Here is a 27,859-nt window from a genome sequence, read left to right on the forward strand (position 1 = left end):
ATTCTTACTATTTTTTTTTGAGCTTTTTAACACCACTCTGTGTGGGTCCAATCTGTTTGTTTGAAAAAATCATTTATTAAAGCTACCAAAAGCTTGCAATTTTTTATATTCAGTTATGGTCAGTATACATGTTTTAGAGATTTGCTTTACAAGTAAGAGGCTTTCATATTATGTAAACTAAAGTCTATGTTAAAAGTTGACAGTACTAGACTTATTCATTTGTTGTCCTGATGTTAGTATTTATATTTCTCCCCCCATGATGTCATATTTTGGCGCCTGGTAGTGAAGATGGCAGCTGCGAGAGGAGCGTGGGGGGGGGAATCTGACCTGGAAAGAAATGCAAACGCTGAGTATACCAGGCAAATACCCTATTGTTGGACTTTTCAAGCATTTCTTGTAGTGGTCTTCCACTCGCTAACAGGACTGCCCACTGACATCGGTGAGTGGTCCCAATGATGGCAAGGCTGGTCCCCCTGTGGGCATCAGTGGGCATTACTGCTGACGTCAATTGGCATACCCACTGACATTGCGAGAAACGCCCCCATATAAAGGGGAAATGGGTGGGGAGTGGGTCGTGCCAGGACCCCGCGACCCAGGGGTTCGGGTGTTGACCTGGAGAAGTAGCACTTCTCCCAGAGTTTTCTGGGCCAAACCTGGAGGGGTTTCCAGTTATGCTGGCCAGACTCCTCAGGTAGACTGGGGACACAAACATCCTCAGGGGTCCATATACAGCTGCAACTTTCCCCAGTGACTGTCCTTCAGTAACCTGCCAGTGCCCTGTGAATAGAGAGTGCTGGTGAAGTTAGGAAAACCTCGAAAAGCTACCTCCCCCTGCCTGAATTGGAATATTCCAGGCCAGTCCTTTCTGGAATGGAAGCGGCAGCTGGCCCATAGGCATACCTGGGAGCTCTTAGGGTTTGACGCTGAGTCTGTGGGATTTTGCCTCAATCTAAGGGTGGAGGGGCAGATTTCCAGTGTCATACCGTCTGGAACTGACCCTTCCTATTCTACACTGCTGTGACTTGGAATTGGTGCTTTTGCTACACAGTTTATGAGTAACTACATAAAATCACCACACCAGGCTATTAAAGGCTCATTTAGAACGCTCCCAGGTATGGGCTTGGGGTACCTATTGGTTTCAATGAGAGTGCCTTCCTGCTACTGATTGTCTGCTTCTAGCAGTGGCTAGAAAGTGAGACCAAGGTGTGTGTGTGTATGGGGGGTTCTGTGGCACTGGAGCTGCAGCTTCTCCATAATGTTTTTTCTTACAGGTTGCAGAATGCACTTACTTTTAAGTACTTTAATGTGTATTCTTCATTGGTGGGTCTGCGTGGGGCACTGAAATGTTGCTTTAAGTGATTGGTGGATGGCATTGATTAAAATGCATGATTTATAAACACATTTGTAATTTTCACCAGATGTAAGTTAAGTTGTAAAAAACACAAACAGTATTTTATATAAGTTAATTTTGCCTTGGAGGTTAGCATGGATGAAGTGCTTTCAATACTATTTTAAGTCCTCATCTGGCCTGGATCAACTGATTTGAAAATGTAACATTTTAAATTCAAGTTCCTCAAAAATTGTGCTCTCAATTAGTCTCCTCCCAAGATTCAGGTCCTTGAGACTTTCCCTGCTGCACACCTGATGTCAATATTTGTGTTTGATTCAGATGATGGATGTTGGATGTTATCATGTCTCAGCTGCCTGAATGTGACCCTCACATCTAAATATGTGGGTAAGTAGTTCTGTGATTTATACATTAAACATGTATAAAAAGATAATCCAGCCATCACGCGCACTTTAATGCATATGATAGACGTGTCCCCTTTAAATTAACCTTTTATTACTCTTCTTAGTGCATGGAGAGATTTACTATAACCACCCTGTGCATCTGCACGATTTTCCTGCTCCCCAGCTCCTTGGCTTGCAAGGCATAGGTTAAGTAGTTTCTACTGCATAATTTATATCAACATTTAAATTAACTTAAACGTTATCAACACAGTAGGGACACAATATGTATATAGGTTGAACTTGATGGACTTTGGTCTTTTTTCAACCTTATGAACTGTTACTATGTTACTATGTTATTATTGTTCACATGGTATGGCTGTGGGGCAAGTGTTCACTATGACCTTTTATTTAACATTGTGATGCCCACCATACCCACAAAACTCTTTGTACTCCTCTCCTAAATGGGGGTACTTTGCGGGTATGTATAAATCTGTGTAAGGGATTCTGTATATGTGTTCACAACTTTCATTGTTATCTTACCTTTCATCCATTTAGCCGCTTCTCTGACCAACCTCCACTTTGCCACCCATTGCTTTATTAACCTTTAGAAAACAACTTCAAATCCTAGGGCCTGGTCACCCTGTGTGCCAACATGATGAGAATTCTGGAGATGATCACCTCCTCCCTGGTGCCTACACACACACATGATGCCACCGGCCACTGCTAATAGCATGGAAACCTGACATGTGCCAAGGCAGTAATGCTGGTAAGGGGAGCCACCATGCAGGTCTGTCTTATGTTGGCTGGTCCAGGAGAGTGAGTAAGCAACCTAGTTTACTTTGGCATTTTAGAATGGTACAAATGTTAGGGCCAGGTCACTTGGTCTGGCTGTCAGGCACAATGAGCCACTATCCTGGAGGCTGCTTGCACAGTGGCTGTGGGGGTAGGGAGTGAGTATGTGTATGTTTTGTTAGCATTAATGTAAGTGTGCTAGCATAAGTGTAAGTGTGTGTAAGTATATATGTGTTAGCATGAGTGTTTGTCAGAGTGTGTATGTAAATATGTGTGTCAGTAAGTAAGTTATGGGAGGGGGAATTGGTTCACAAGGTCACTTGTCTTTATCTGGCCCCTAGGCCAAGAGGTGCCAACCCTTTACCAGAATATACTCATCTAAATCCAGAGAATGAATTGGTATATGCAAAAGATATTTCCACTACACAAATCTTGGGATAATTTGAGTTTCGATGCCCCCCAGAGCTCTTCCCCTCATGCACCTTATGAGAGGTGTCAGGGGATGGAACTGAGTTGGGTCAGTTATTTATCTGCAAAGTTACTGGCTTTTGTGGAAACTAATATGGCCAAACTGTAACGGTCAGGGAAGTAACGCCAAAGCAGAAAAAATGGTGTGCTTGTTCTGGCACCTTGTGCCACATATTTCAGTCTCCATGATGCAAATTTAGTACTTTACCGTTTAATCCAAATTTCTCCAAAACATTTAAAATGCATGGGAAAAAGACGAGATCTAAGAAGTTTTATGAAAAAAACTGTATTATAATTATTACTATTATAAACTATGTATATAAATTGTGTTTGCTACAGTGCCCTTTTAAGGTGCATATACAACATTTCCGTCACGCAAGCCTGTGTTGTGGTTGACTCAATGTTATAAAACTCAATCAGGCGAATTAACCCTAAAACCCAATATGTTGAACCACTGGTAAATTACTTGCTTTTCTTTTTAGCGTGCATGAAAAATGTATTTGTTCCCCACAGGTGGTCCCACAATGTGGATTTCATACCGAGTATTCTAAGTAATGCTTTCTGTGCCAAAGAGGTAAGAGGTGTGGGGCAGCTTTCCCTTTCTCTTGGGAGTGTTGATCCTGCAGCACTGGTGCCTTTTAGAGATAAAGCCTGCTGTCACATAGGGCACGGCCTTTCAATCAAACATTGAGGCCACAGCTTCCTCCTGGACTATTTAACCCCTACATTGCTAGACAACTCAGTCTTTTTTCAGCTATTCATTGAGTTCTAGCGCTAGGTGATTCAGAAACACAATTTGTTGTGGCTCCAGAGGAAACAGAAAAAAAAACAAAAAACTCAATCAGAACCATTAGTGATTTTGCATTTTTATTTAACATAAAATGTATATGTACGGCTGCATGGTTTTAGACAGATTCTAATCATGTGGAGGGAGGCTTATCTATTTCCTAATACCAAAAGCATTTGTCCATTGCAAAATTATTAAGCCTTTTCACTGCTACATAGAATCATGGAGTGTATTGGCAATTGTGGACCTCCTGGAGGTAATTCTGTAGCTTTTATATTTTTTTAAATCTCCCAGTAGAGACATCTCTTTCCTTTCCAAATTGAATCTCTTATTTATCTTCAAAATCAATAAGTTATTATTATTACTGTTACACAACACAATATGTTCACAAAAAGGTCACCTTTATCTTTATTAACTATATATATATATATATATATATATATATATATATATATATATATATATAATTGTTATGTATCTTGATAATGGGACTTGCCATTATATATATATATCCTGTTATCAAGGCATATAGGAATTAGGGTATTCAATAATTTCTGGCGAGGTCTCCCTTCTTACATTTATTTGCTGTCACGGTGTCACTTCACCTGTTTTAAGCTTTCATGACTTTACTCTTATCCTTTTCTTTCCCTCACTTCCCTTGCTCTCCCCTCCTCTCTCACTTGTGCACTTTGTGCAGAGTTGGGGTCCAAAGTTCAGTAACTTGCAAAGCGCAGGGATAAATATGAACCTTAGAGGATTTGCTTTGCTGTGATGTAAACAGACAGGCAAGGGTCCCTTATCTGCTATGTCTCAGAGAAGCTTGTTCAGGGGGTGACCAGTCTGGTTGCGGCCACATAGCAAGTGTATTTTTTGGGGGGGAGGAGGAGACAGAAGGTGGGTAGAGCATGGGCTCCCGCCTGCTTATCCCTGTTACTGCCGCAGGATGGTGAGATGGTAGAAAGGGAACAGGATGGCGTCTCGACTCAGCTACTTACAACAGGAGCTTTTAAAAGCTCTGCTGGAATCTGGGGTCACCAAGGAAGCTCTGACCAAAGCTTTGACTGATGGGGACAATTACTCATACCCCAGAGACCCGCTGAATGATATGAGTAGTTTGGAAGGTGGGGAGCACTGCGTGCAATTGCCTAATGGGTTGGGAGAGCCTCAGATATCAGAAGACGAAAGTTCTGAGGATGGGGGGGACTTTACACCACCAATTATAAAGGAGTTAGAAAGACTGAGCCCTGAAGAAGCTGCTCATCAGAAGGCGGTGGTGGAGCGACTCCTTCAGTAAGACCTTTTTCCGCTGCACTCTTTTATATAACCTTTGCCGTGCATGTTCTTTCTCTGTTTTCCCAACTTTTGGTCTATTTTTTAAATGATCCTTCTAATAATTCTTGCGAGTCTCCCTTTTCCATGTTTCCATGTAATGTTACCTGCATCCCCCAAGCAGCTCTTAATCTTTTCAGAAAAGTATGCCTCCAATTGTTTCCAGGTGAGGTGTGATTTGTGTCTAGTGAAATAGCTCCTTTATGTTTAGTGTATTCAAATCTTCAGCCATGGACAATGACGTTCTTACGGAATACTGGAAATTAATGAATGGAATAGACCCCTTTGCTCGCAAACATTGTCTTGCTGCACCGGAGAGGATGTAAAACATATCCTCTAGTTCACAATTATTTCCTTTTTTCTTCTGGGCTCTGTAGCTCCTGTTCTTTAAATGGAAAGTTCTTTACTATTCCATGGTTACTTATAAACCTTCTTTATTGTTCTCCTGCGTCATATATTTTTTCCTTAAAGATGTTTTTTCCCGTTGTTTATCCCCCTGGACCAGGTCGATTGTCTTGATTTACATTGAATGTTTTGCCTTATTGGGATTCAGCTTGAATTATTTTCTTCTTGAGGTGCCTTTGCTGATGTCTCCCACTCTTCTTATGGTGATGTGGGTCTTCAGTTTCTGGCCTTGGTAATACTGTGGGTTATGATAATCACTGGACTCAGGGGGCCTGAGCTGGTTACTAATTATCCAAGTCCTCCATAATTTGTGCATTTATAAACCAAATGGCCCCTGTCTTATGTGATGATTAACTTCTGCTTAACCCCTCCATTGCTACTTTGAACTGAAGTTGTAATGCAATATACATGTTAAGGTGCTGTAACAAGGTACAGGGCAATATTCTGCTGTGTGCGTGTTTAATAAATGCCACAAGGTCCAGGTCCACTCAGCTGTGGAAAAAGTATGTAAGCAGGAGGACATACCTGATTAAATATCAATCCTAATTAGGTAGATAGTAATTTTATTATATTTTGTGGAATTTGTAGAGGTTTTCTCCAGAGACAGGATCCCAGGTAAATGTCCCTCTGTGCAGACACACAAAGGCCCCAGATTGTAGGAATGCCCATCCCAAAGCCCATTCTTACCTTTCTCCTTCATTGCCTTCAAGTGAAATAACATCCAAATCCAGCTCTTGTTCTTGTTAGCTGATCATCCCAGCAGCTCCATTTTATAGTCCAGGCCTTACTCTGCCAACCAGCACAGAGTGTTCATAGACAAGGTGCGTAGCCGATTTGGGTCTCTTCTGATGGAAATCTCTTCATATGAACTTTCCATTTAAATTGGTTGTGCTGCTATAAATTATCAACCAGCCTCTTGTTTCCTCTGAGTTGATAACTAACTAACTGGGTTACTTATTGTTCACGGAACAAAGGGGAGGTGAAAACGCCCTTAGAAATGACCTCTAAGGATGGAGAAAGAGGTTGAGGGGCATCAGCTTCACCATGGTGTATTTGGTTGGATCTGATACGGCTTCTGTGATGTTCTAAAGGTTTGGACAGTGTAGACAAAAAGGGATCCATCTTCACAATGTATAACCCACATGTTACTCTTGTTGCTTATTAGAAGTAGCAGGTTGGGTTTTCCCCTAAATTTGGGGGAGATGGTCATATTCCCATATCTCATGGAAAAAAAGATGTACTGTATACTTCATATTGACAGAGCACAGAACCACAGAATTTTCATTGGGGAAACGGGGGTCTTTGTGCCCTGTTGCATTCTTATTACAACAGTTTCATGTAATTGCTTCAGGTTCAGCCCTGTTTAATTGTTATAAACTAATGACTTGGAGAGCTTATTACCTCTAAAACCTTTATGAATTATTAGTCTATGTTATGTTGGGAATTAATCTACAATCATTTTTTTTCCCGGGGCCGCACTAGCCCTCTGGGCTTTTTTTTATAGATACTTTCCGCTCACACATTGCGTAACAACTATTGTTTGCTTGCTGCTTGCAACTTGGACTTTGTGCTTAGATAAGCAGGTATCAGTAGCTAAGTGAATCAACACATGGCATGGGGGATGGGGTGCTTGCTGTGTGAGTGCATACAGGTGTGCATATAATGTGATCCTGTATTCAACTAAGAAATGTGTGTCACCTTGACCAAACTAAACTCAGAACCCATGAAATAAGTTTTTATATAGGCACAGCCTGATAAGTAGGAAAGGTGACGGAGAAGTCATGTATAGACTAGGTGACCAGAAGAATTTGGCTAATGTTTTTTTTGTCTGTTTGCACACTTATTTTCACATAAACCACACATATTACAGGTGCAGAGGCACAGAAAGAGCAGCCATTTTTGGAATACATAATAATATGGAGAAGAGAAAAGTAGGACTTCAAAGGGCATGGTTGGAATCTTGGCGAGAATGGAGGGAATGCCTGGGAATATAAAAAAATGCCCCGTGGATCCTCCTGGATAAACCTGACCTTGTATTGTCAGAAAAGATCACTTATTTGATTTCCTTCTGTAACTGCAAAGATTGAGAGTAGCAAATCTTGGAGCAGCCTAATAATAGCTGAACTTTCAAATCTGGGCACTTCTCAATAAGTCTGGCCATTCACCTTTGGCAATGCAGAAAAAAAGAGACCTGAAGTCTAGTCGTGATGTAGTATACATATAACTAGAGTTGGAAAAAAACTGCTATATGCTTCATTTAAGTACTGCTCTAAAAGTATTTGGTTTTTCTAAGAACTGTCATGTTCCATCAGCAATAGATCATATCTTCACTGCATTAAAATTACCTGACTTCCACATACCTGCCACAACTAAGTAAATTTCCTTCTAAATCTTAACTTTGAAAAAAAAGTGAAGCATTCAACGCTGCTACATTTAGTAACACCACTCGATAAAGGAACTTACACACACATGGGCTACATTAAATGAAAAATATAAAAACATGCATTTGTTTCGCAAAAGGTGCTAAAAAAAAAGCAAGGATATTGTTTAATGGATTGCAGAGCTTAGAAAGGGGACTATCCTTTTCAATGACACCTTGTAATTATGGAGTCTACTTTAGCTTTTTTTTTGTTTTCCATTTATAAGCAAAATGTCTTAGACCCATTTCATACATAAACTTCCTAGGTTAATGTATTTGGCTACTGTCATGCTGAAACATGCTGATACAATGCTTAATGAGAAAGAAAGTGTGGTGAGAGTACCAGTGTCTGTGATTCAGAAACAATAATAATTTGTAGGCATAAAAGTGAATAAAAAAATGTAATAAATACTCTCCTTCCAAGTTTACTCTCACAGCTGCAACCCTAGAACAGCACTCTCCAGATGCTGATATCGACAAATGAAAGTCACAAAGGGGCGCTCATGATGAATGATGAAAAAATAAGCAACAAAACAATAGTGTAGCCAGACCAAAGAACTGCAACAATGTATTCAGTTATAGAGGTGGTCACCTTTGCTGATGATCAATTAATCAAGGGCATTTGATTAGCAGCACTTGTCTACTACTTAGCATCTTAATTCCTATGGGAGCGCTTTTTCATACATGGCTTCTCCACTTTGGCTTCATTTTGTTGAATAAATCATGACATCGTGTAATATGTCATATGTTGTTGTTCATCTAATTTTTAGAGCTGCTAAAGAACAGATGCTTGTTTTTATGTCCTGATATGGTAAACCATAGAATTCAAAGAGGTGTACTTTCTTTTTCACATGACTGTATATATTTTAAAGTAAAACACACAATTCTTAAATGAATCGGTCAAAAATGCCCACAGGAATAAACCCAATCAGTCTAAAACAAAATGTAAACTTTCTATTTATTTTTTCAATAAAAACAGCGTATTCTGGGCTGATTTTCAAGTTCCTCACGTGCTATTGTATGGAAAGAAAACGATAGATGAAATTACCAGTATGTCCCCAGGCTTGAATGCTATACTCGTAATAGGAATATCAACATGCGGTATTTTAAATGTCTCAGTGCCTATTTATCATTTAATTATAATTAGACATTTTGGATTGCATTAACCCAAAGCATAACCTGTTCTCATACCACCCAATATTTCTGTAAGTAAGATTTTTTTGGGTGGGGTAGAGGTGTGATTAAGGCTTTACTGTGATTTATGTGACTGTGACCTACTTCTCTGCTAACTATTTATGTAACTCTGTGTTGAGTTTAAAAGATGAATAATGTATTTTGGTATACCACTTGATATATTACATATAACATATTCTTCTAATTATATACACATTGCTGTGAATGTCCAGGCTGTGGATCACCATGATGCACTCCTATCCTCCAAACACTCTTAGGACCTTTATAAAAAGGCACATTAAGAGAGGAGGCAGATGGATTTTGGTCCCAAACAGGGACTTCCCATTCTTATTGTGGACACTTAGGACATGCACCTCATTTTGGTTCTGCTGATAATCATGAATAATTGATAATTGTTGCACATGGACAATATATATTGCATGTATATTATGTAACATATATTTTTTTAGGAACTCTTGTTTTCTTACTCTGCACAAGGTCCCCTCATTGAACATTATTTAAATGTATTTGTATGCATGAATCAAGTGTGAAACAACATAACGCTGTTCAGCTTTCCAAAAATATTGGACTACTCCACACTGCCAGAGAGTGTAGCTGATATGCCCGAGGGCGCATGAATTTAGGGCAGCAGGAGGAGTGGGTCGTGCTCATTGAGTAACTGTGTGAGGGGGAGACAAAAGGCCTCTGTAAGATCTTATAAAACATCTCTTCATAAAGTGTGTTGAGAATAGACTGATTCAGCTTTCAGAAGATCAGAGTTAGCCTTTTACATACACCTGCTTGAATGTTGTTATTGCCTGTGTGTGTGAGGGCGAGGGGAAAAAACTGTTGTAGTTGAGTAATTTTGATGTCTAGCATTATCAAGCAGTTTGTTTAACGGTTTGTGTCTGTCAGCTGGAGACAGGTGGCATTGTTCAGGAGATCAAACTATGTGTTTGTGGGAAATTAGAATGGGAGATTGGTAACACTCGTGTTGCGGCCCAGACTCCATTCTATACTCTTCAACAAATACAGCTACGCAAATAGCAGACTTTCAATGGTGGGTGAGAGTGGGTCTGACATCAGTGGGCTCTTTGGTGGATAATGGGAAAATGAGCTCTTTCGAAAGCCTGCGAGCATCACACAACATACCAGAAGCAGAGATCTTTACAGAAACAGTAATATGAGGTATAGTTGAATATTCTATTTATGAACGCTTGCTTATACAGAGAAGATGAGTACCTCAGCTCGTATCCCAGTTGTATTCGCACCTAATTAAACAAAACATTCACTTTTGAAGATTGGGAATCCCCTGTAGATTGATCCACACATTGATGGTATATACTGCAGTCAAAGAACAGTCCTATAAAACTGTAGTTTTATGGTACATGAATCCCTCTAGGCTACAGAGAATTTATCTCGATGCTTGAGGGGATAACTATCTTCATGCTTGCTGGACGTGTGGGGATGGGGCTTCCCTTTGGAGTTCCATCTGATATGAAGGATTCTCCATGTACGTATTGATCCTCAAGTGACGCTTTTCCCTCGGATACTGAAGCTCCCAATTTGACCAAACTCCAGAATCAGCTAGTCCACTGATTATGCGCAGCGACTACACAAGCACTAGCTAAAAAAACAGAAAGGAGCTGTTCACGGCAAAAATACAAGGTCATATGCCTAGGTTCCAGGCCATTTGGGACCCCTGGCTGACACCATTCCCAACAACTCATGGGGCTCACGCTCATCTGTACACAAAGTTTGTGTTCCGAATATTGGACTCAATATGTTAAACAATACCTAATTTAGTAATAATTTATGCTTGTGATTAACTCTGCAGAGATAATGTAGCTGTATCCAACAACACGTGGACTGTTTACATTGTTTAAAAGTGGATCGTGGACTGTTTCAAAATTATTCAAACTAAAATGGGAGATTGGAAGACTAGGGAATTTTGAGAGATTGTGTATTTTTTTTTCTGGAAAACTCTGTATAGATGTTATCCCCATGTTTGCCCACTCTAGAAATGGATTTGGAATAGCATATTTTGAGGAATGGAAGAAATAGTGAGTGGGTGCTGGAATCTTAGTACTATACAGTGCCTGTATGGATTTGGGATCTAGGAGATGTAGGGGTAGATCCAATAGAGATGAGAGGTTGGTGTCCGGGACCTCTAGGGAGGTGTAGGTGATTTATTAGAAAGCCAAACGCTTTTCTGGATGGTTTTAGTCTCTAGAGAGCAGACTGGATCGTTTTGTAAATAAATCTTGTTGAACAATGAGCTGAAGGTGGTATTTCTGGTTTTAGTAATTTCGAAGTATTTACTAGCGTAGGCATTGGTGTCAGGTGCTTTATTGTTAAGTAGGATGAGATCTCTTCTTGTGATATAGGTGCTTTAAACATCTCTCTCTGGTTATTAGGTAATCTGGATAATTTAGATTGTTGGAGAAATGAGACACCAGTTGAGAAGTTATTGGGAATATCTGAAAATTCATCAAAAAGAAAAAAGATTTAACATTATTATGTGATACCCTCCTAACCCTTAAACACTCTGAGGTCCTAGTGGAGATGGACATCTAGAGAGCCCTGTGTTAACTTTGGCTAAAATATAATATCAAAAGTGCATGGTCATGGGTTTTAATTTGCATATTACAATTTTTTCTTCTTTGTTTGGTTAAATATTGTGGCACACCATCCAGTAAATTTGGATTTGAGCCAGGATTTAGCAAGTCTCTGTGTTTGTTTCATGTCTTTCAAGATGCTTGTAACCAGTTTCACTTCATTTAACCATTTCTCCAGAGCATCTTAAAATGATTTAAAAACCATAGCTGTATATGTTTTCATCTTCCAGTATAGCTATTCTGATTCCTTATTCAACTGCTTTTGTGATCAGGAACGCATATAATAATCTATAGGATAGTCACACCTTTGTTTGGTGAGTGCATTAACATGGAGACTACTTACTTTGCTTTGAAGGGAAGACCCATGGCATGTGGCCAAGCTGGTGAAATCCTACCTTCAGCAACACAACATCCCACAACGAGAGGTGGTGGATACCACAGGGCTCAACCAGTCTCACCTCTCCCAGCATCTCAACAAAGGTACCCCCATGAAAACACAAAAGCGAGCGGCGCTGTACACCTGGTATGTTGGCAAGCAGCGAGAAATTGCTAAACGTAAGTATAGCAAAGTATATCTTACACTGAAGGAATATAAAATACATTAGATAAACATATAATAAATAAGCTTTTCATCCATATATACATTTTTTTTTAAATGATATATAGTATTAACCCTTTTGTATCGAAGGGTTTTTCTCTCCCTTAATATTGACATTTTTTCTGTTTGTTCAGAGATAAATCTCCTTCTTTATTGTAAATACACCTCTACAAATGATATTTTTTTAAGGAAGGAGGGCTTTCTTTAGAACCCATTTTTATATATTTGACCCATCACCTATAATAAGGGAAAACAAAGCAGAAAAAAATGTTGCAGCAAAGATCAGAAACTGCGCTGAGGATGCTAATATTCAGTAATTACAACAGATCAGGCTATCCAAAGGGATACATTATTATGTATGGGGTTGTTTTTGGATTTTTGTAGCCTTAAAACAAACCTCTAGCCCGCTATGATATTCCTAAGCACCTCCTTAGCCTATACCAAAAAAATAACATACAAAAAAGAAAAAAACTTTTAGACAAAGAGAAAGATAAACACAGGGATTGCTGTAATAAGCAAATTGCTCAATGCGGTCTTGAATGGTTTTAATGCAAACCAAAAATCATGATGGCATGGAACAGCACTATGAACATAAGGGGTTCAAATAAACATTTTCCAATTCAAATATTCTCATAGAATACCAGAAGAAAAATGCAATTTGCATACCTAAAAAGGAAACAACAAAACCTTGCATCAGCTTTCTGAGTCAAAATCATTCTCCGGGTTCATGTTAAAATACCGTATTTGCTCGATTATAAGACGACCCTGATTATAAGACGACCCCCCAAAATCTGAATATTAATTTAGGAAAAAAATAAAAAGCCTGATTACAAGACGACCCTATAGGAAAAAAAGTTTTACTAGAAAATATTAATTCATGTAAACTATTTTTTTCATATTTAATAAAAGCTATGATTGAGAAAAATATTTTTTGTTTCATGTCCTTTAATTTGCTAATCTGCCCCCCAGTTATGCACATCTGCCCCCAGAAATGCCTTATACCCCCTATATGCCACTCTGCCTCCCTGATATGCTTTTACCCTCCTATATGCCACTCTGCCCATGATATGCCTTTTAACCCCCTATATGCCACTCTGGGGGGTTAAAAGGTATATCATGGGACAGAGTGACACAGGGCCGGCCTTTGGGGTGTGCGACCTGTGCGACCGCACAGGGCGCCACACTCCAGGGGGCGCCGCCGCCGCCGGGTCCTCCGCCGCCGCGGGGTCCTCCTCCGCAGCCGCCACGGGGTCCTCCGCCGCTGCCGCCGCCGCCGCCGCCGCCCCCCCCCTCTGCACCTAAATGAAAACATTGTTGGTTTTTTTTAACTTTATTTAACAACCTCCATGTTAAATAAAGTTTTTTTTAACTTTATTTAACATGGAGGATGCTAAATAAAGTTAAAAAAACCAACAATGTTTTCATTTATGTCCCGGGCAGGGGCGCCGAGCGGTTGCTCGTGAAGTTCTCAGCAACCGCTCGACGCCCCTTACTCTCCGTGGGGGGGATAGTTTGAAGGAAGAGGCAGAGGGGGGATAGTTTGAAGGAAGAGGCAGAGGGGGGGTAGTTTGAAGGAAGAGGCAGAGGGGGGGTAGTTTGAAGGGGCAGAGGGGGGGTAGTTTGAAGGAAGAGGCAGAGGGGGGGTAGTTTGAAGGGGCAGGGGGGGTAGTTTGAAGGGGCAGAGGGGGGGTAGTTTGAAGGGGCAGAGGGGGGGGTAGTTTGAAGGGGCAGAGGGGGGTAGTTTGAAGGGGCAGAGGGGGGGTAGTTTGAAGGGGCAGAGGGGGGGTAGTTTGAAGGGGCAGAGGGGGGGTAGTTTGAAGGAAGAGGCAGAGGGGGGGTAGTTTGAAGGGGCAGGGGGGGTAGTTTGAAGGGGCAGGGGCGCCGAGCGGTTGCTCGTGAAGTTCTCAGCAACCGCTCGACGCCCCTTACTCTCCGTGGGGGGGATAGTTTGAAGGAAGAGGCAGAGGGGGGATAGTTTGAAGGAAGAGGCAGAGGGGGGGTAGTTTGAAGGAAGAGGCAGAGGGGGGGTAGTTTGAAGGGGCAGAGGGGGGGTAGTTTGAAGGAAGAGGCAGAGGGGGGGTAGTTTGAAGGGGCAGGGGGGGTAGTTTGAAGGGACAGAGGGGGGGTAGTTTGAAGGGGCAGAGGGGGGGGGTAGTTTGAAGGGGCAGAGGGGGGTAGTTTGAAGGGGCAGAGGGGGGGTAGTTTGAAGGGGCAGAGGGGGGGTAGTTTGAAGGGGCAGAGGGGGGGTAGTTTGAAGGGGCAGAGAGGGGAGTAGTTTGAAGGGGCAGATGGGAGTAGTTTGAAGGGGCATAGGGGGGTAGTTTGAAGGGGCGGGGGGTAGTTTGAAGGGGCAGGGGGGGTAGTTTGAAGGGGCAGAGGGGGGGGGAGTGAGGGGGGGGGCGCCAGAGGAGTGGTTCGCACAGGGCGCCGGAACACCTAAGGCCGGCTCTGGAGTGACATATAGGGGGTATAAGGCATTTCTAGAGGCAGAGTGGCATAAAGGGGGACACTTACACACCCAGACACTAATTTACCCACTTACATACCAAGACACTTACATACCCACTGTGACACACATACCCAGACACTGATATACCCACTCAGACACACTTCCAAACCAAGACACGCACTTAAGCACTTCACTCACCGCGATGGCTCAGCAGGCGCTTAGTATACTGCGGCTCCCACGGCATTACGGCATGACGCGCTGTGACCCCGCTAGGCCCCGCCTCCTGCAGAGAATTAAAGCGGTAAATCTACCGGATCCGCCTTTGACTTTGGGACGGCACAGTGCCGCCCGGGTCCCACGGGGTCTTGCTTCTGGAGTGCCGTGCCAAGATCAATTATTTCCCTCAACCGGCTCTGCTCCCCGGCAGTGGGCCGGCTATCGCGGCGCGGAGGAGGCGTCCCCCATGCTGAGAGCACACTATGCAGATAAAGGTACGCTGCAGCCCGCGCTTTCACGGCGCTCGCTGCTAGACGCCCGGTAGCAGCTGAGGTTACCAGACCGAAGGATCCAGATTCCCTGCAGCGCTGCAGGGAATCTGGATCTTAGTCTCATAGTCAGACCTCTGTTTGAGGTCTGATTAGAAGACGACCCCGATTACAAGACGAGGGGTATTTTTCAGAGCATTTGCTCTGAAAAAAACCTCGTCTTATAATCGAGCAAATACGGTATATACGGTATAGCTGGCCAGCCGTTTGAGAGGTGAGCTAGAAATGTAATAGCATGCAGCTCATCCTTTAGAAACCATTATCATGGTGTTACCAAAGAAACAAGTAGTCCGATTTGCTGTAGCGATGTTGAAAAGATTTAGAACTTTCTAGGAAAAGGACATTATGATCATTGGAACCACATGATTTCTGTTTGGGATGTAAATACAATGGGTCGACAGGACATAACAAGTAGTATATAACACATAACAATTTGACTTACAGAAACAAAAGGTGAGGAGGGCCCTGCTTAAAAAAACTTACATTCATGCATAATCAAGATTTTGTCCCAAATACACAATGAGAAATAAATAAAGAATAATAAGAGGGAGCACACGGGTTACAGCAACTATATTAAAAAAAACTTTTCCCCAGTATAAGGATCATTAACCTTATTTCAGGTGCAGATTCCAGTGAGATAAAGCTCATTCAGCAAACTTGCAGTGCAAGGTATAATTTACCCGGCAGTAATGGCTAGCTTGTTTTTAAACTTATTTCGAAAATTATTTGATTATATAAAATTGGGAACAAGACAATTTAAATATTATGTAGACATTTATGTTTGGACCTATTAATGAGTCTGGAAGAGATTAGAATGCCCTGACAGGTGGTGACGGCAGCCATAGAGTTAGGTCTAGAAGTTTGCATGGAATTTTCAACATATGTACCCAGTTCAGTATTTCAATATGTTTGTTCTAACATATTCTGATCCGTTTAGGAGACTTACTCGCATGCCAATCTCTGTTTGTGTTGGCAGAATTCACACATGCAGGGCAGGGGATGTTAACAGATGACATATCCTGTGATGAAGCTCCAAGCAAAAAATTAAGAAGAAACCGTTTCAAATGGGGCCCGGCGTCACAGCATATCTTATTCCAGGCGTATGAACGGCAGAAGAATCCCAGCAAGGAGGAACGTGAGGCACTGGTGGAAGAATGTAACAGGTAAATAGTGAAGATGGCCATAAAACTGAAACACAGACAACAAACGTACAGATGGAAAAATGACTGGACAAAATAACCATGGGGGCGTACCTAGAGTATTTGGCACCTGGGGCGGATCCTGTACGTGCCCCCACACACACACTTTAAAACTGCAAAGCTTCTATCATTAGGCAAACATTGATTGTGCTACAGCATAACTGTTATTATATACTGAGACAGACATTGACGGTGGTACAGCATAACTGCTAACATTATATACTGAAGCAAACATTGACAGTGGTACAGCATAACTGTTATCATTATATACTGAGACAGACATTGACGGTGGTACAGCATAACTGCTATCATTATATACTGAGGCAAACATTGACGGTGGTATAGGATAACTGCTATCATTATATATTGAGGCAAACATTGACGGTGGTATAGGATAACTGTTATCATTATATACTGAGGCAAACATTGTGGTTAACACACCAAAACTGGACAAAAAAATCAACACCAATATTCTATTGAATTGCTAACAGCAATCACACTCCTATCATGCCCACGCAGCGAGTACATGCTGGAACATGGGCATGATAGGAATGTGATTTCAGCCTCTCTATGCCATGCTACCCCCCCTACACTTATACATCCATGCTATCACACACACACTCATTCACAAACATTCAGCATAAACTATAGCATAACACCCATCACTCTCACATACTTACTAATCCACTATCCTACCTTTCCTCTCTCACTGTCCCTTTTCCTCCTCCTCTTCGTTCTTCCTCTTGGCTCGTCTTCTTCTGTGTCCTTCCGGTGCAGTGAGTGCGGAAGGCGGTGGGCGCGGCTTCAGTGTTGTGCGCCGGGATCTGACAACAAATCCCTACCCACAGCATCAGTTGCCGCACGCATCGCAAGGGAGCAGGATCGGAGGTCTGCATTAACAGACCTCCCACCCTCGATTGACTTTAAGACGGTTAGAGGGAGATCCTTGATCTCCCCATCTGAGCCTGCTCCTCCTGCTGCGGACGTTACTGTGGGGTGCCGGCTTGGTGGCACCACCCTGATGAGCGGCACCCAGGCGGACCACCTCCCCACTAGGTACTCTACTGAAACCATGTGACCAACATGAGCTAAAAAAGAACTGTAAATTATTGGATGAAGAAGACAGGGTGAGCAGTTTAAGGATTAGAAGTGATTCACAGAGCTGTAACAGATGTACCACACCTTACTTATCTCCAGTTTGTTGCTCCTACTGCAAATACATGAATGCATAACTTCAAGTAGAGTTGGCAGATTGTATAGTTGTATCATGTTGATTTTATGTTTAAATCTAACTATACTAAATTAGATATTTACCCTGGGATTAACATTGTCCCTAGCTCATTTTTCTTCTGTGATCCAAGGGCCGAATGTCTGCAAAGAGGTGTCTCGCCTTCCCAAGCCCAGGGATTGGGCTCAAATCTGGTGACAGAAGTACGCGTATATAACTGGTTCGCCAATAGGCGTAAGGAGGAGGCTTTTCGGCACAAACTGGCAATGGACACTTACAATGGACAGAGTTCAACACCTTCCTTGTCAGCTCATGACATCTCTCATTCTAAGGGACATGGTAAGTAGTGCACTTTTCGCTCTTTTAGAGTTTCCACTCCATTTTAATTTATCACTGTGACCGTACTCAATTTTTTAATCAGGACTCCGGTACACTCAAGAATCATCCAGTGAGCGAGGGACCGCTATGGTTAGCAGTCAGGGCGGAATGTCTCCCTCCACCCTGGATCACAGCCACAGTCTGATGGGCAGCGACAGCAAGTTAATTTCTGCATCAGGAGGTTCTCTTCCACCTGTAAGCACATTGACTGCTCTGCATAACCTGGACCATGGACAACACACCCTCAGTCAAACACAAAACTTGATCATGGCTTCACTTCCCAGCGTCATGACGATTGGAACAGACGCATCGCTTGGACCAGCGTTCAGCAATCCCGGTTCCTCCACGCTGGTGATTGGTAATGACAATTTACATGGAGAAATGAGTCAAACACTAATCTATGATTTGGTCTCACTATGTTTTCTCCATTTCTTTTTATATTATGCCCTTATTATATCTGCTCCTACCTTTACATCGGTATCTTGGCCAGTTGCTCCCTGCATATAATCATAGGGGAAATAACTGGAATATGAAATGTTGAATTAATGTCTTACATTAAGGCCTTATATAGCCTTTTTCGTGTAATTGTTCATTCATGTTTACTGTAACTGCTTGGTGCGATAATGCATGCTTAGGTAGGGTCCTATTAAAGTAAGGTATTGTTTGAATAGGGGACTCACTTATTAACCCCTTAACGACAATCCCCGTACATGTACGGGGTTGCCGTGCAACGGGTTAACGACAATGCCCGTACATGTACGGGCTGCCGTTAAATAGCTGCAGCGCCGCGATCGCGGCGTTTTCGCCGCGATCGGCGGCTTTGCAGCATCCACGGAAGCCTCACAAGTGAGGCTGACCGTGGATCCGGGGAGGGCAGCCCTCGGCAGCCCTCCCCGGAAGAAAAATGGCCGCCGCCGCATCGATCATCAAAGATCGCGGCGGCGCCCGGCTAAAACTGCTTAGGAAGCGATATGAATCGCTTCCTAAGCATAAACTGTGTTGCTGACATGCCTCAGTATCGAGGCATGTAGCAACACAACCCCCCCGACCCCCGATCGCCTTGTGATTGCTCCGAGGAGCAACCACAAGTGCCATCCTGTGAATGACGTTGCCGTCATTCACAGGATGGCATTAACAATAGATATGAGTTCACAGAGGGTCTATCCAGACCCTCTTGAGAACTCTCGAGCTCCTCCTGCAGGTTGAATGCAGGTACTGCATCCAACCATGCAAGGTCAATGGAGCCCAGCTCACTAGTGAGAGTGACTAGTAAAAAAAAAAAAAAAAAAAAAATTAAAAAAAATTTAAAAAATGTTTCAAAAAAATGTCAAAAATATGGTAACATATAAAAATCCCCACTGTCATCAAAAAAAAAAAAAGTTTTTAATAAGCAAGTCCTAAAATTTTTACAAAATATGTCTTATATCTTTACAAAAATTCCATTATGGAAAGAGTTAAAATATTGGCATTACAAATGCCCATAGGGTGTCTAGTATTAAAAAATATATGAGTTGATGGGGTAAATTGAATTGGCCGGGTTCAAAGATGTCCCAAATATGGGACATGGGGCAGATGTCTAAATGGCAAAAAAATACACACCTCACAAAGGCGGCCTTTTACCTCCCAAATAGCCCTACAAACCCATGCATGGGGGGTATCGCTGCGCTCAGGAGATGTTACTGAACACATATTGGGGTGTTGTGTGACACGGACATACACCAGGAGCGATAAATTTATACAACATGTGTGAAAAAAATACAAAAAGAATTACTACCATAAAGTTTCACAAAGGGTAGTGGTAAAATTAGTGCATTGAAAGGGTTAAAATACCAGCATTTCAAATACCTTGGGGTGTCTAGTTTTTAAAAATATATGATTTGATGGGGTAAATTTCATTGGCCGGCTTCAAAGATACCTGAAATTGCACATGGGGGGAAGAATTACCAGATTTGGAAAAAAAGGTTTTGAAATGGCAAAACGCTACCTGTACTTATTGCCCCATAACGTGCAGAAAAAAGCAAAAAAACATAAAAACATTGGGTATTTCTAAACTCAGGACAAATAGTAGAATCTATTTAGTAGGTTTTTTCATTCGTTTTTGCAGATGAGTAAAAGTTTTCTGTTTAAAAAGTGAGAAAAAGTAATTTTTTAACAAAAAATCCCCATATTTTATCATTTTTTTTATAGTAAATTAGATGATATGATAAAATTAATGGTATCTAAAGAAAGCCCTGTTTGTCCTGAAAAAAACAATATATAATATGTGTGGGAGCATGAAATGAGAGAGAAGAAAATCACAGCTAAACAGTAACACTGAAAAACGTTAAAAGAGCCATTGTCCCACAATATACTACGAGTAAAAACCCCTATTGTCCTTAAGGGGTTAAAAAAGGTTGAAGGCATGCATTATTGCACCAAGCAGTTACAGTAAACATAAATGAACAATTACATGAAAAGGCTAGTCTACATAATACTCTGCATATGTGCAAGCTGCCTAAGTGTTCTTATATGCAAGTCTTTGTTTTGTGTTATCAGTTGACTGCCTTATCCTCCTTCCATACTTTGATGTTTTGCTACCATACCGTGGTTGACCCTCATTGCTTATTTTCTCCTCCACTAGCTGTTATCCCAAGTTTATCATTCTCCACCCTGCTGCATACCACTTTCTCTTATTTCCTGCTCTTGTCGCTGTAGGTACTCATCCTCTACTTATCTCTGGACAAAAAACAGTCTTACATGTACCCCTTTTGTTATCACTTCTGATTTCCCTTGCCCATCTTCACTCCATAACACATTTACGCTTCATGCTTAAATGATGTGTAGTAGCACAATGGATCATTGATGAGCTACAGATTCAAAAACCAATCGGGCTTTCATTCCAGTCTATTTTCTCTTTGTAGGTCTTACATCCCAAGCTCAGAGTGTCCCAGTCATTAACAGTGTGGGCACCAATTTGACCACATTGCAGCCAGTTCAATTCTCCCAGCAACTCCACCCATCACACCAGCAGCCAATTGTGCAACAAGTCCAGGGTCACATGACACAGAACCCCTTCATGGCAACAATGGCTCAGCTGCAGCCACCCCATGGTAAGAAAACCGAGTAATGTGAGTCCCAATACTACGTGGTCAGCAAATGTAACGCATAGGTTTATGAGCGTGGTGATATCATTAGGCTTCGCAAGTGGAGCTCTTGCATCAGGTGCTATTATACCTGGACTGCAGAATACTACACATTTGTAACAATTAATTGGAAAAAAATTCTTAATACTACTGAGTGCTTAAATATGCTTTAATCATGTAAAGTTTGCCTCATTGGCACAAAAAAAAAAGATCTGTGAAGGTTTATTTGGTTTACATGCTAAAGAACACAATTAATCTTTTGTCAATTTGTTGGGTGAATCGCGTTCAGATCAGCGCTTTCTCGAGATTATGGACTCTCCTCTCTTCTCTCAAGCTATCTATAGCCACAAGGCCGATGTTGCCCAATATGCATCTGCTGGCTTCTTCCCACAGACTATGGTAATTACAGAGACATCGAATTTAGGGGCTCTGACAAGCTTGACATCCACTAAACAGGTAAGAGCAGCAAGTGCATGAACCCTCATTTTTGTTTAAAGCAGAAAAGAATGTGACATTAATTTTGTTATACCGTATGTGTCTATAAGCAAAAGGTCAGTGTTAAAACATGATAACGATGTAACGCCTCATGTTTCTATCCTACGTTCTACTATACAGGGAGATTCTCAGGGATCCCAGCTCCAGAGTCAGGACTCTGCCATCTTGCACCTTTCTGCCAACCACAGACTCTCCTCCAGTCCAGCTGGTAAGAAGTGGGGACAATAAAAAAAAAAGTGGCTGCTGCCTTTTAATATATACACATTTGCTATAATTCCATGTTTCATTTCCAAGCATTTAGTGTTTGGGTTTTTTGTTTTTTATATCCATTGTGGTATACATGTAGTGTAGTAGCGATGTACTTTACTACACGATCCAAAGTAGGCAACATGCACCGTTGACGTCAAGAACTGGTGCTATTCTACCCCGATTGCTTCATTTATATTTTATCAATGTATCACTAAACAAAAGACCTAATCACTAAAGATCGATAAAGAATATGTGAGTAGCTCTATCATCCTTTGTGGGTTAGTATAAATAACTAACCTTAGATGCACAATATTTAAAATATACATACTTATTTTATTGGGATTGGATCACTAGTTGTTACTGTGGAAGGCATTTTGAATAATGCAATATTCTTTCCCACGCAGTGTCCTCTGCGAACATGGTACATTACCAGAACGCAAGTACCCCTGAGAGTCACGGTCACCTCCTGTCCCCCTCACATGGCTCCATCGACAGTTTTATTTCCACACAGATGGCATCTTCCTCGCAATGACACCGGTGACCTCCATGAACTACACTTGTGTTCTAATTGCCACTGCTATCTGGACTCAATGGAAGAAACTCTGCTGGACTTTTTTTTTATATATATATAAAGGGACTTTACTCGCTACATTATTGTATTCGCTAATACTAAGATGGTATGAACATATAGGAGGTAACCTGGATGGGCAGAACTCCTGGAGCAACGCCTGTCGCAATATGGCAGGACACATGGAGCCAATGCTGACATGCAAAGGCGGGACACTTTCATATTGTGGATATTTTAACTAATGTGTTGCTTTCTATTGATTTGGATATAATATAAAAAAATCTGAATTTATGGTTCACTACATTTTCTCCCAGACCAGTTCTGAAATGGAGGGCGAGTCCTCAAAGATTTCCAGTTTCCGCCAACTTGCTTTGAAGCCCAGTGTAATGTTACATATCTACTTTCTGCTTTTTCTTCTTCTTTTTCGAACTTTGTCCATTGCTCTCTGTCTCAATTTGAAGTCTGTTCTCTTCTATGTTTTGTGCCTCTTCCTCCTCAAGTATTTCTTTTGTCTTTTTCTTCTTCTTCTTCTTCATACCTTGTCCATTACTCTCTGGCTCTACCTGAAGCGTGGTCCCTAACCTGTCCTCTTCTCCCTCCTCATGGTCATCTTTCTTTTGTTTCTTCTTCTTCTTGTGTTTTTTTGCGCATGGCTGGCTGCTGTCGGTGCTGTCTGAGGTTCTCAAATGCACCTGCTGCAATGCACTGTTTCTTAAGATGTCACTGCCTGACACCGCTGCTTCACGGCACCTCCGCTCCTCCTCTTCACTATCCTCACTGTGAAAAGGACAGAAATAAAATAATAGTACAATTATATGAGTCAGGCTGAAATAACCCCAGGTGTCCAAACTCAAGCACAGCAATAACACACACAAACATGTCTTAAAAAGAAATATTTTATTTGTGTTTCTCGAGTGTGCCTTTCCACTGCAATGCTTTGTACAAAAACTCCACGATCAAGATACATATACATACAGAATGGTTACCACATCTCGATTGAGGTATTGCAATAAATGTGCTCAAACATAAATGAATAGACAATACAGGGAAGACAAGAATGGTAAAGCTAGAGCCAAATGGCAATTTGTGTTGGCATCGTTCATACACCGTGAGGGTGAGATGTGTAATTTTGGGCACCACTACTGATAAACTATAGGATATAATCTTATATATGAAAGCTTAGGGTAGGTTCCATCCACCTTACCTGCTAGATGAAACCATTTTGCGCCTGGAATTTGTGGCCGGCGTCACAGCGCCCATGTCCCCGGGCACAGATGTACAGAACAGACGGAAGCCTAAAAAATATAAGAGAGAAACAAATGATAACTCCTCACCCCAACAAAGGGGAAACAGTACCTACACAGGAGAGGGCAAACATCCATACCTAAGGCACACAAATATATATATATGCACATTATATGGACAAAAGTATTGGGACAAACCTCTTAATTATTGAACTCAATCAGACCCTTTAACACAGGTGTATAAAATTAGACACCTAGCCAGTCTGCATTTATAAACATTTATGATAAAAATGGGTTGTTCTGAAGAGGTCTGTAAATTGAAGCGTGGTGCTGTGATAGGATGCCACCTTTGCAATAAGTCAGTTTGTGAAATTTCATCCCTGCGCGATATTCTACGGTCAGCTGTAAGTGGTATAATTGGAATCGTTTATGAACAGCAGCAACTCGGGCACAAAGCCAAAAGACCAGGCAAAGCCACAGAACGGGGTCACCGATGGCCGAGGTGCGTAAAAGTCACCATTGGCGCAGTCAAAAAGTCACCAAAAGGCAGTCAAAAAGTTTGCTAAAATACTAAGATGCTAAGAAATCACTGAGAATTTGCAATACATTTGGGTGATGAATGAGAGAGAAGGAAATCTCAATCTGAGAGATAATGTCTACACCACAGTGGTGGTGGTTTTATGAAAAAGGAATGTTAGACTTTCAGCACACATTGTCTTTATACGTTGGATTTGAACTACAGTTAAAAGGCCAGTGGTATCTTTTGTGAGATGCCTAAGCTTATTTTGGCTATAATTTTCCACTGGGTGACCAGAGATCATGATATTCAGCAGCTAAATATAACTGGTGACTGAGTTCTCCACTGAGGTGTTCATGTGTCCTCCGCTGACTATTTGGATTCTTGCAGGAGAGTAAGGCGAAGTGAGCAAATGGACACATGCTACCATGCTTTTCTTTGTTATCCTTACTAAGGCTTACTGAGCATGAAAAGAGATTGAAGGATTCATTAAACTGTCATTTCTCAGGGGTGCCGATTTCAGTATAAATTGCATTGGCTCAGATGTCTTTTTATGCTATACTACAATTAAAAAGCATTGCAGTATTGTGAATACTGGAAAACAGGGATTTAGTCAGCAGTCTCCTTGTTACAGCACATCGTGAAAACGTGCTCATCATCCACAGGCTAAGCCGTACAATTAAGTGGTTGATGATGGCCACAAAGATTCAATCTGAAGAAGAGACCTTTGAGGTCCTGACAGCTTACGTGTCTCTACATCAAACATTTTCTTAATGTCTGCTTATTTCTCATCCATCACCAGAACACATTGACATTTTGATTCTGTTTAAAAGGGACATATTAATGTCCCTAACACCCCACTATAGAATAATGTGTATTAACATTAATAAAGCACTTCATTGACCTGGAAATTGCAGTTCCGCTGCACTTCTTCTCCATGGTCGGATAATTCTTGCCACCGATTGGCTGCTTCAAGCAGCCAATCAGTGACAGGAAAATCTTCCTACTGAAATCAATGGGAGGACTCTATACATGTGCACAGTCCCCAGCATGCAGCTGTAGAGCTGACTGGAAATTAGTATATCACACGCCAAACACATCTCCTGCACAGCATTTAGCTGAGGGTGTGGAAAGGGGCAAATGCATTAAAGTGCATGCGATGGATGGAAAGCCCCTTTAACACCTTCAGGAGTATTGCATACAACTTCCAGTTGACATTTTATTTGTTTGTGTTACAATTTCCTTTATTTCTTAAAGGAAAATAGCCCCACACAGATATATATAAAAAGGTGCCAATGCATAATCCCCTTATTTTCACGTTAGCGCTGTGTGCGGTATGCATAAAGATGGCTGAATTTAATTTTTTACCTATGAAGACAAAGGGGTTTATTCACTAAAAGAGGGTAAATAGTTGACAGGACAAGTGGAAGTCTCCACTCCTTGACTTCACAATACATTATGAAGTCCTATGCCCTATATAATGTATTTTTTAATCAGTAAGAGAGCTTCAAACTTCTATCACCCGGAAACTTGCTAGCATTGGGCCTTTATAATGAATAGTGAGATGAGGAAGTTGAAACCACAACTCTCCTGACACCTCTCCCTTTAGTGAATAGACCCCCAAAAGGCACAATGCTGTGGCAATTAAATTATGCTATTTAGACAGAATATTTGTGGATGTGGAAAATGTTACCTATTACCAAACAGGGTGGGATCATAAACAACTATCATTGTTCTACTCACCATCATCCTCGTCAGTAACTGTTGCAGACTTATTTTGAAGCATACTGGTCGCTGGGATTTCTTTGATGGAGCTAAAAGAAGATTAGTAATAATAATAATAATAAGATGAACTGTATACCTCGGCCCACACCCTGGCCTAGGAAAAACCAAATGCATTGGCTTACCTGTCCAGGATGGCAGTAAGTTTTTTGGCTACGTGTGATCGAAATTCAGGAGTGGTCTGCAGCTCATTCCCATCATGATCATGGCAGTCAACCTGAACACTGAAGAGAAATCCAGGTTTAAAGCATGTATACAACAATTATCTCCATTCTAAAGTCTAAACTATACCACTTACCGAAGACTAGGTATAGCTGGAGCAACAGCATCCTGCTTATGTTGAAATGATTTAACACCTGTAACAAAAAGCAACATGTCCATTATGACTCAAATTCCTTATACTTCATGTTTGATATTTAAACTGCACTATAAAATTGAATGAAATAATCAAAACATAAAACAAGCATGGTCAGAAAAGGAACTTTAGAAATATGAAAGACATATCAAAGAAAAGACATCCCAACATCAATCTAATCTGTGATGATACATCAGTGGCTGTATTATAGATATAGCTCAATCCCTCACAAACTTCTATATGCCACACAGAAGATGTTACACCTTGGACCTAGTGTGACCACAACAGCTGTATATATTGCACATGTTGCTGACTAGCTCATGTAAAGCACTTCCTGCATTATGTGACACGCAACCATACATGTCTATGTATATGTGTATAAGGGCGTGAATGTGAGCGTGGGTCTATAAGGACGTGTTAGCATGTGTAAATTTGTCTGTTTACATACGTGTGCCATCATGTATGTTGGAGGGAAAGGCAAAGATTGCACTGTATTGGGGCACTGTCAAGTTGGAGCAAATATGGCATAGGCTGTTTGGGGGCACTGATAAGCTGCTTGGGGCAAAGCTGGAACTTGCATGCTGTTTGGTTAAGTTGGGTGCCCCAGGGCAATATTCACACCAGGGCCCTGCAGTTTTTGAGGTTCCTCCAGATCATACATTTGTGCCAATCACAGATGATTGGCACAAATCATGCCACGAGGCCAGTTGGGGGGGGGGATAAAAGTGCAAGAGGGGACAGAAGTGCTTGGTGCAAGTGTATATAAATAAAAACTGGGCCCCGGCTACACAGTGCCAATTCTCGTGCACACCCATACCGTGGGGCTCCACTCACTATTGGGCTCAAGACCACATGGACTCACTTGACCTTAGCCAAAAGGCTGAGAAGTGAAGTGACTTCGTATAGGTAGTCTGACTACACCTGCTGCATGGCTCTAAGTGTCCACATAGGGAATGTTCTCTTTTCTGCTCCTGTCTACTTTAGACCTATTTAATTGTTTAGCAGACAGTATACTCCGGCTACAAATGGATTTCATATAAACCGTTTTCGAAGTATGTTACTAAAAGGAAACTCGCAAATAATTAGAAAATTTTGACAAACAAATACACATTTTAGCCGCGTGGTACACAATCCCTTTAATATACAAGGCGTGTAGTCATATTGCAAGCCTTCATTATGGTTTCAGGGTTTAGTATTATTGTCAAATGCCCTCATGCTATAAACCCGAATCCTCAGTCACCCCAATTAACGCTTTCTCATGCCCCTCACCCGGTGGCTCCCAGGCTGCCTCGCGAAAACGCTCTAAATCCTCATCGCTGCTGTCGGAGTCCGAATCTGGCGAGGTTTTCCTGGGCGCCGCCATGTTGCGGGGGAGTCACGTGCTAGCGGCGTGCAGCATCATGGTGCT

General features: G+C 41.6%; 2 protein-coding genes and 1 long non-coding RNA gene across 3 annotated transcripts; 1 reads left to right on the plus strand and 2 right to left on the minus strand.

The window, feature by feature from the left end:
• Nucleotides 1–4,667: 4,667 nt before the first annotated feature.
• HNF1A (HNF1 homeobox A) lies at nt 4,668–22,854 on the plus strand. Its single transcript, XM_053470083.1, has 9 exons — nt 4,668–5,068; nt 12,078–12,277; nt 16,291–16,477; nt 17,851–18,080; nt 18,163–18,477; nt 21,020–21,208; nt 21,531–21,697; nt 21,857–21,944; nt 22,390–22,854. Exons 1-9 carry the CDS (start codon nt 4,749–4,751, stop codon nt 22,515–22,517), a joined length of 1,824 nt encoding a protein of 607 aa, XP_053326058.1. The 5' UTR covers nt 4,668–4,748; the 3' UTR covers nt 22,518–22,854.
• Nucleotides 5,667–6,484, minus strand: LOC128500834 (uncharacterized). The gene is made up of 2 exons (XR_008354955.1): nt 6,200–6,484; nt 5,667–6,004 (listed from the first exon to the last, which is right to left on the minus strand). It is a non-coding gene; the product is annotated as an uncharacterized LOC128500834 (long non-coding RNA).
• C1H12orf43 (chromosome 1 C12orf43 homolog) lies at nt 22,613–27,852 on the minus strand. The gene is made up of 6 exons (XM_053470093.1): nt 27,721–27,852; nt 26,395–26,452; nt 26,222–26,320; nt 26,058–26,128; nt 23,758–23,848; nt 22,613–23,330 (listed from the first exon to the last, which is right to left on the minus strand). The coding sequence occupies exons 1-6, from the start codon at nt 27,812–27,814 to the stop codon at nt 22,943–22,945; spliced, it is 801 nt and encodes a 266-aa protein (XP_053326068.1). The 5' UTR covers nt 27,815–27,852; the 3' UTR covers nt 22,613–22,942.
• Between the last annotated feature and the right edge of the window lie 7 nt (nt 27,853–27,859).

The sequence above is a fragment of the Spea bombifrons genome, chromosome 1 (assembly GCF_027358695.1).
Source record: "Spea bombifrons isolate aSpeBom1 chromosome 1, aSpeBom1.2.pri, whole genome shotgun sequence".
In the NCBI taxonomy this organism is placed as follows: Eukaryota; Metazoa; Chordata; class Amphibia; order Anura; family Pelobatidae; genus Spea; species Spea bombifrons.

What these genes read in the sequence shown, in the direction of transcription:
- C1H12orf43 (XM_053470093.1), bottom strand. Translation starts at nt 27,814, where the DNA reads ATGGCGGCGCCCAGGAAAACCTCGCCAGATTCGGACTCCGACAGCAGC. An exon ending in GGCAGCCTGGGAGCCACCGG is followed by an intron (nt 26,453 to 27,720) that starts GTGAGGGGCATG and finishes TTTTTGTTACAG; the next exon opens with GTGTTAAATCATTTCAACAT. An exon ending in CTTACTGCCATCCTGGACAG is followed by an intron (nt 26,129 to 26,221) that starts GTAAGCCAATGC and finishes ATCTTCTTTTAG; the next exon opens with CTCCATCAAAGAAATCCCAG.
- HNF1A (XM_053470083.1), top strand. Translation starts at nt 4,749, where the DNA reads ATGGCGTCTCGACTCAGCTACTTACAACAGGAGCTTTTAAAAGCTCTG. An exon ending in GCAGCGAGAAATTGCTAAAC is followed by an intron (nt 12,278 to 16,290) that starts GTAAGTATAGCA and finishes TTGTGTTGGCAG; the next exon opens with AATTCACACATGCAGGGCAG. An exon ending in CTGGTGGAAGAATGTAACAG is followed by an intron (nt 16,478 to 17,850) that starts GTAAATAGTGAA and finishes CATTGTCCCTAG; the next exon opens with CTCATTTTTCTTCTGTGATC.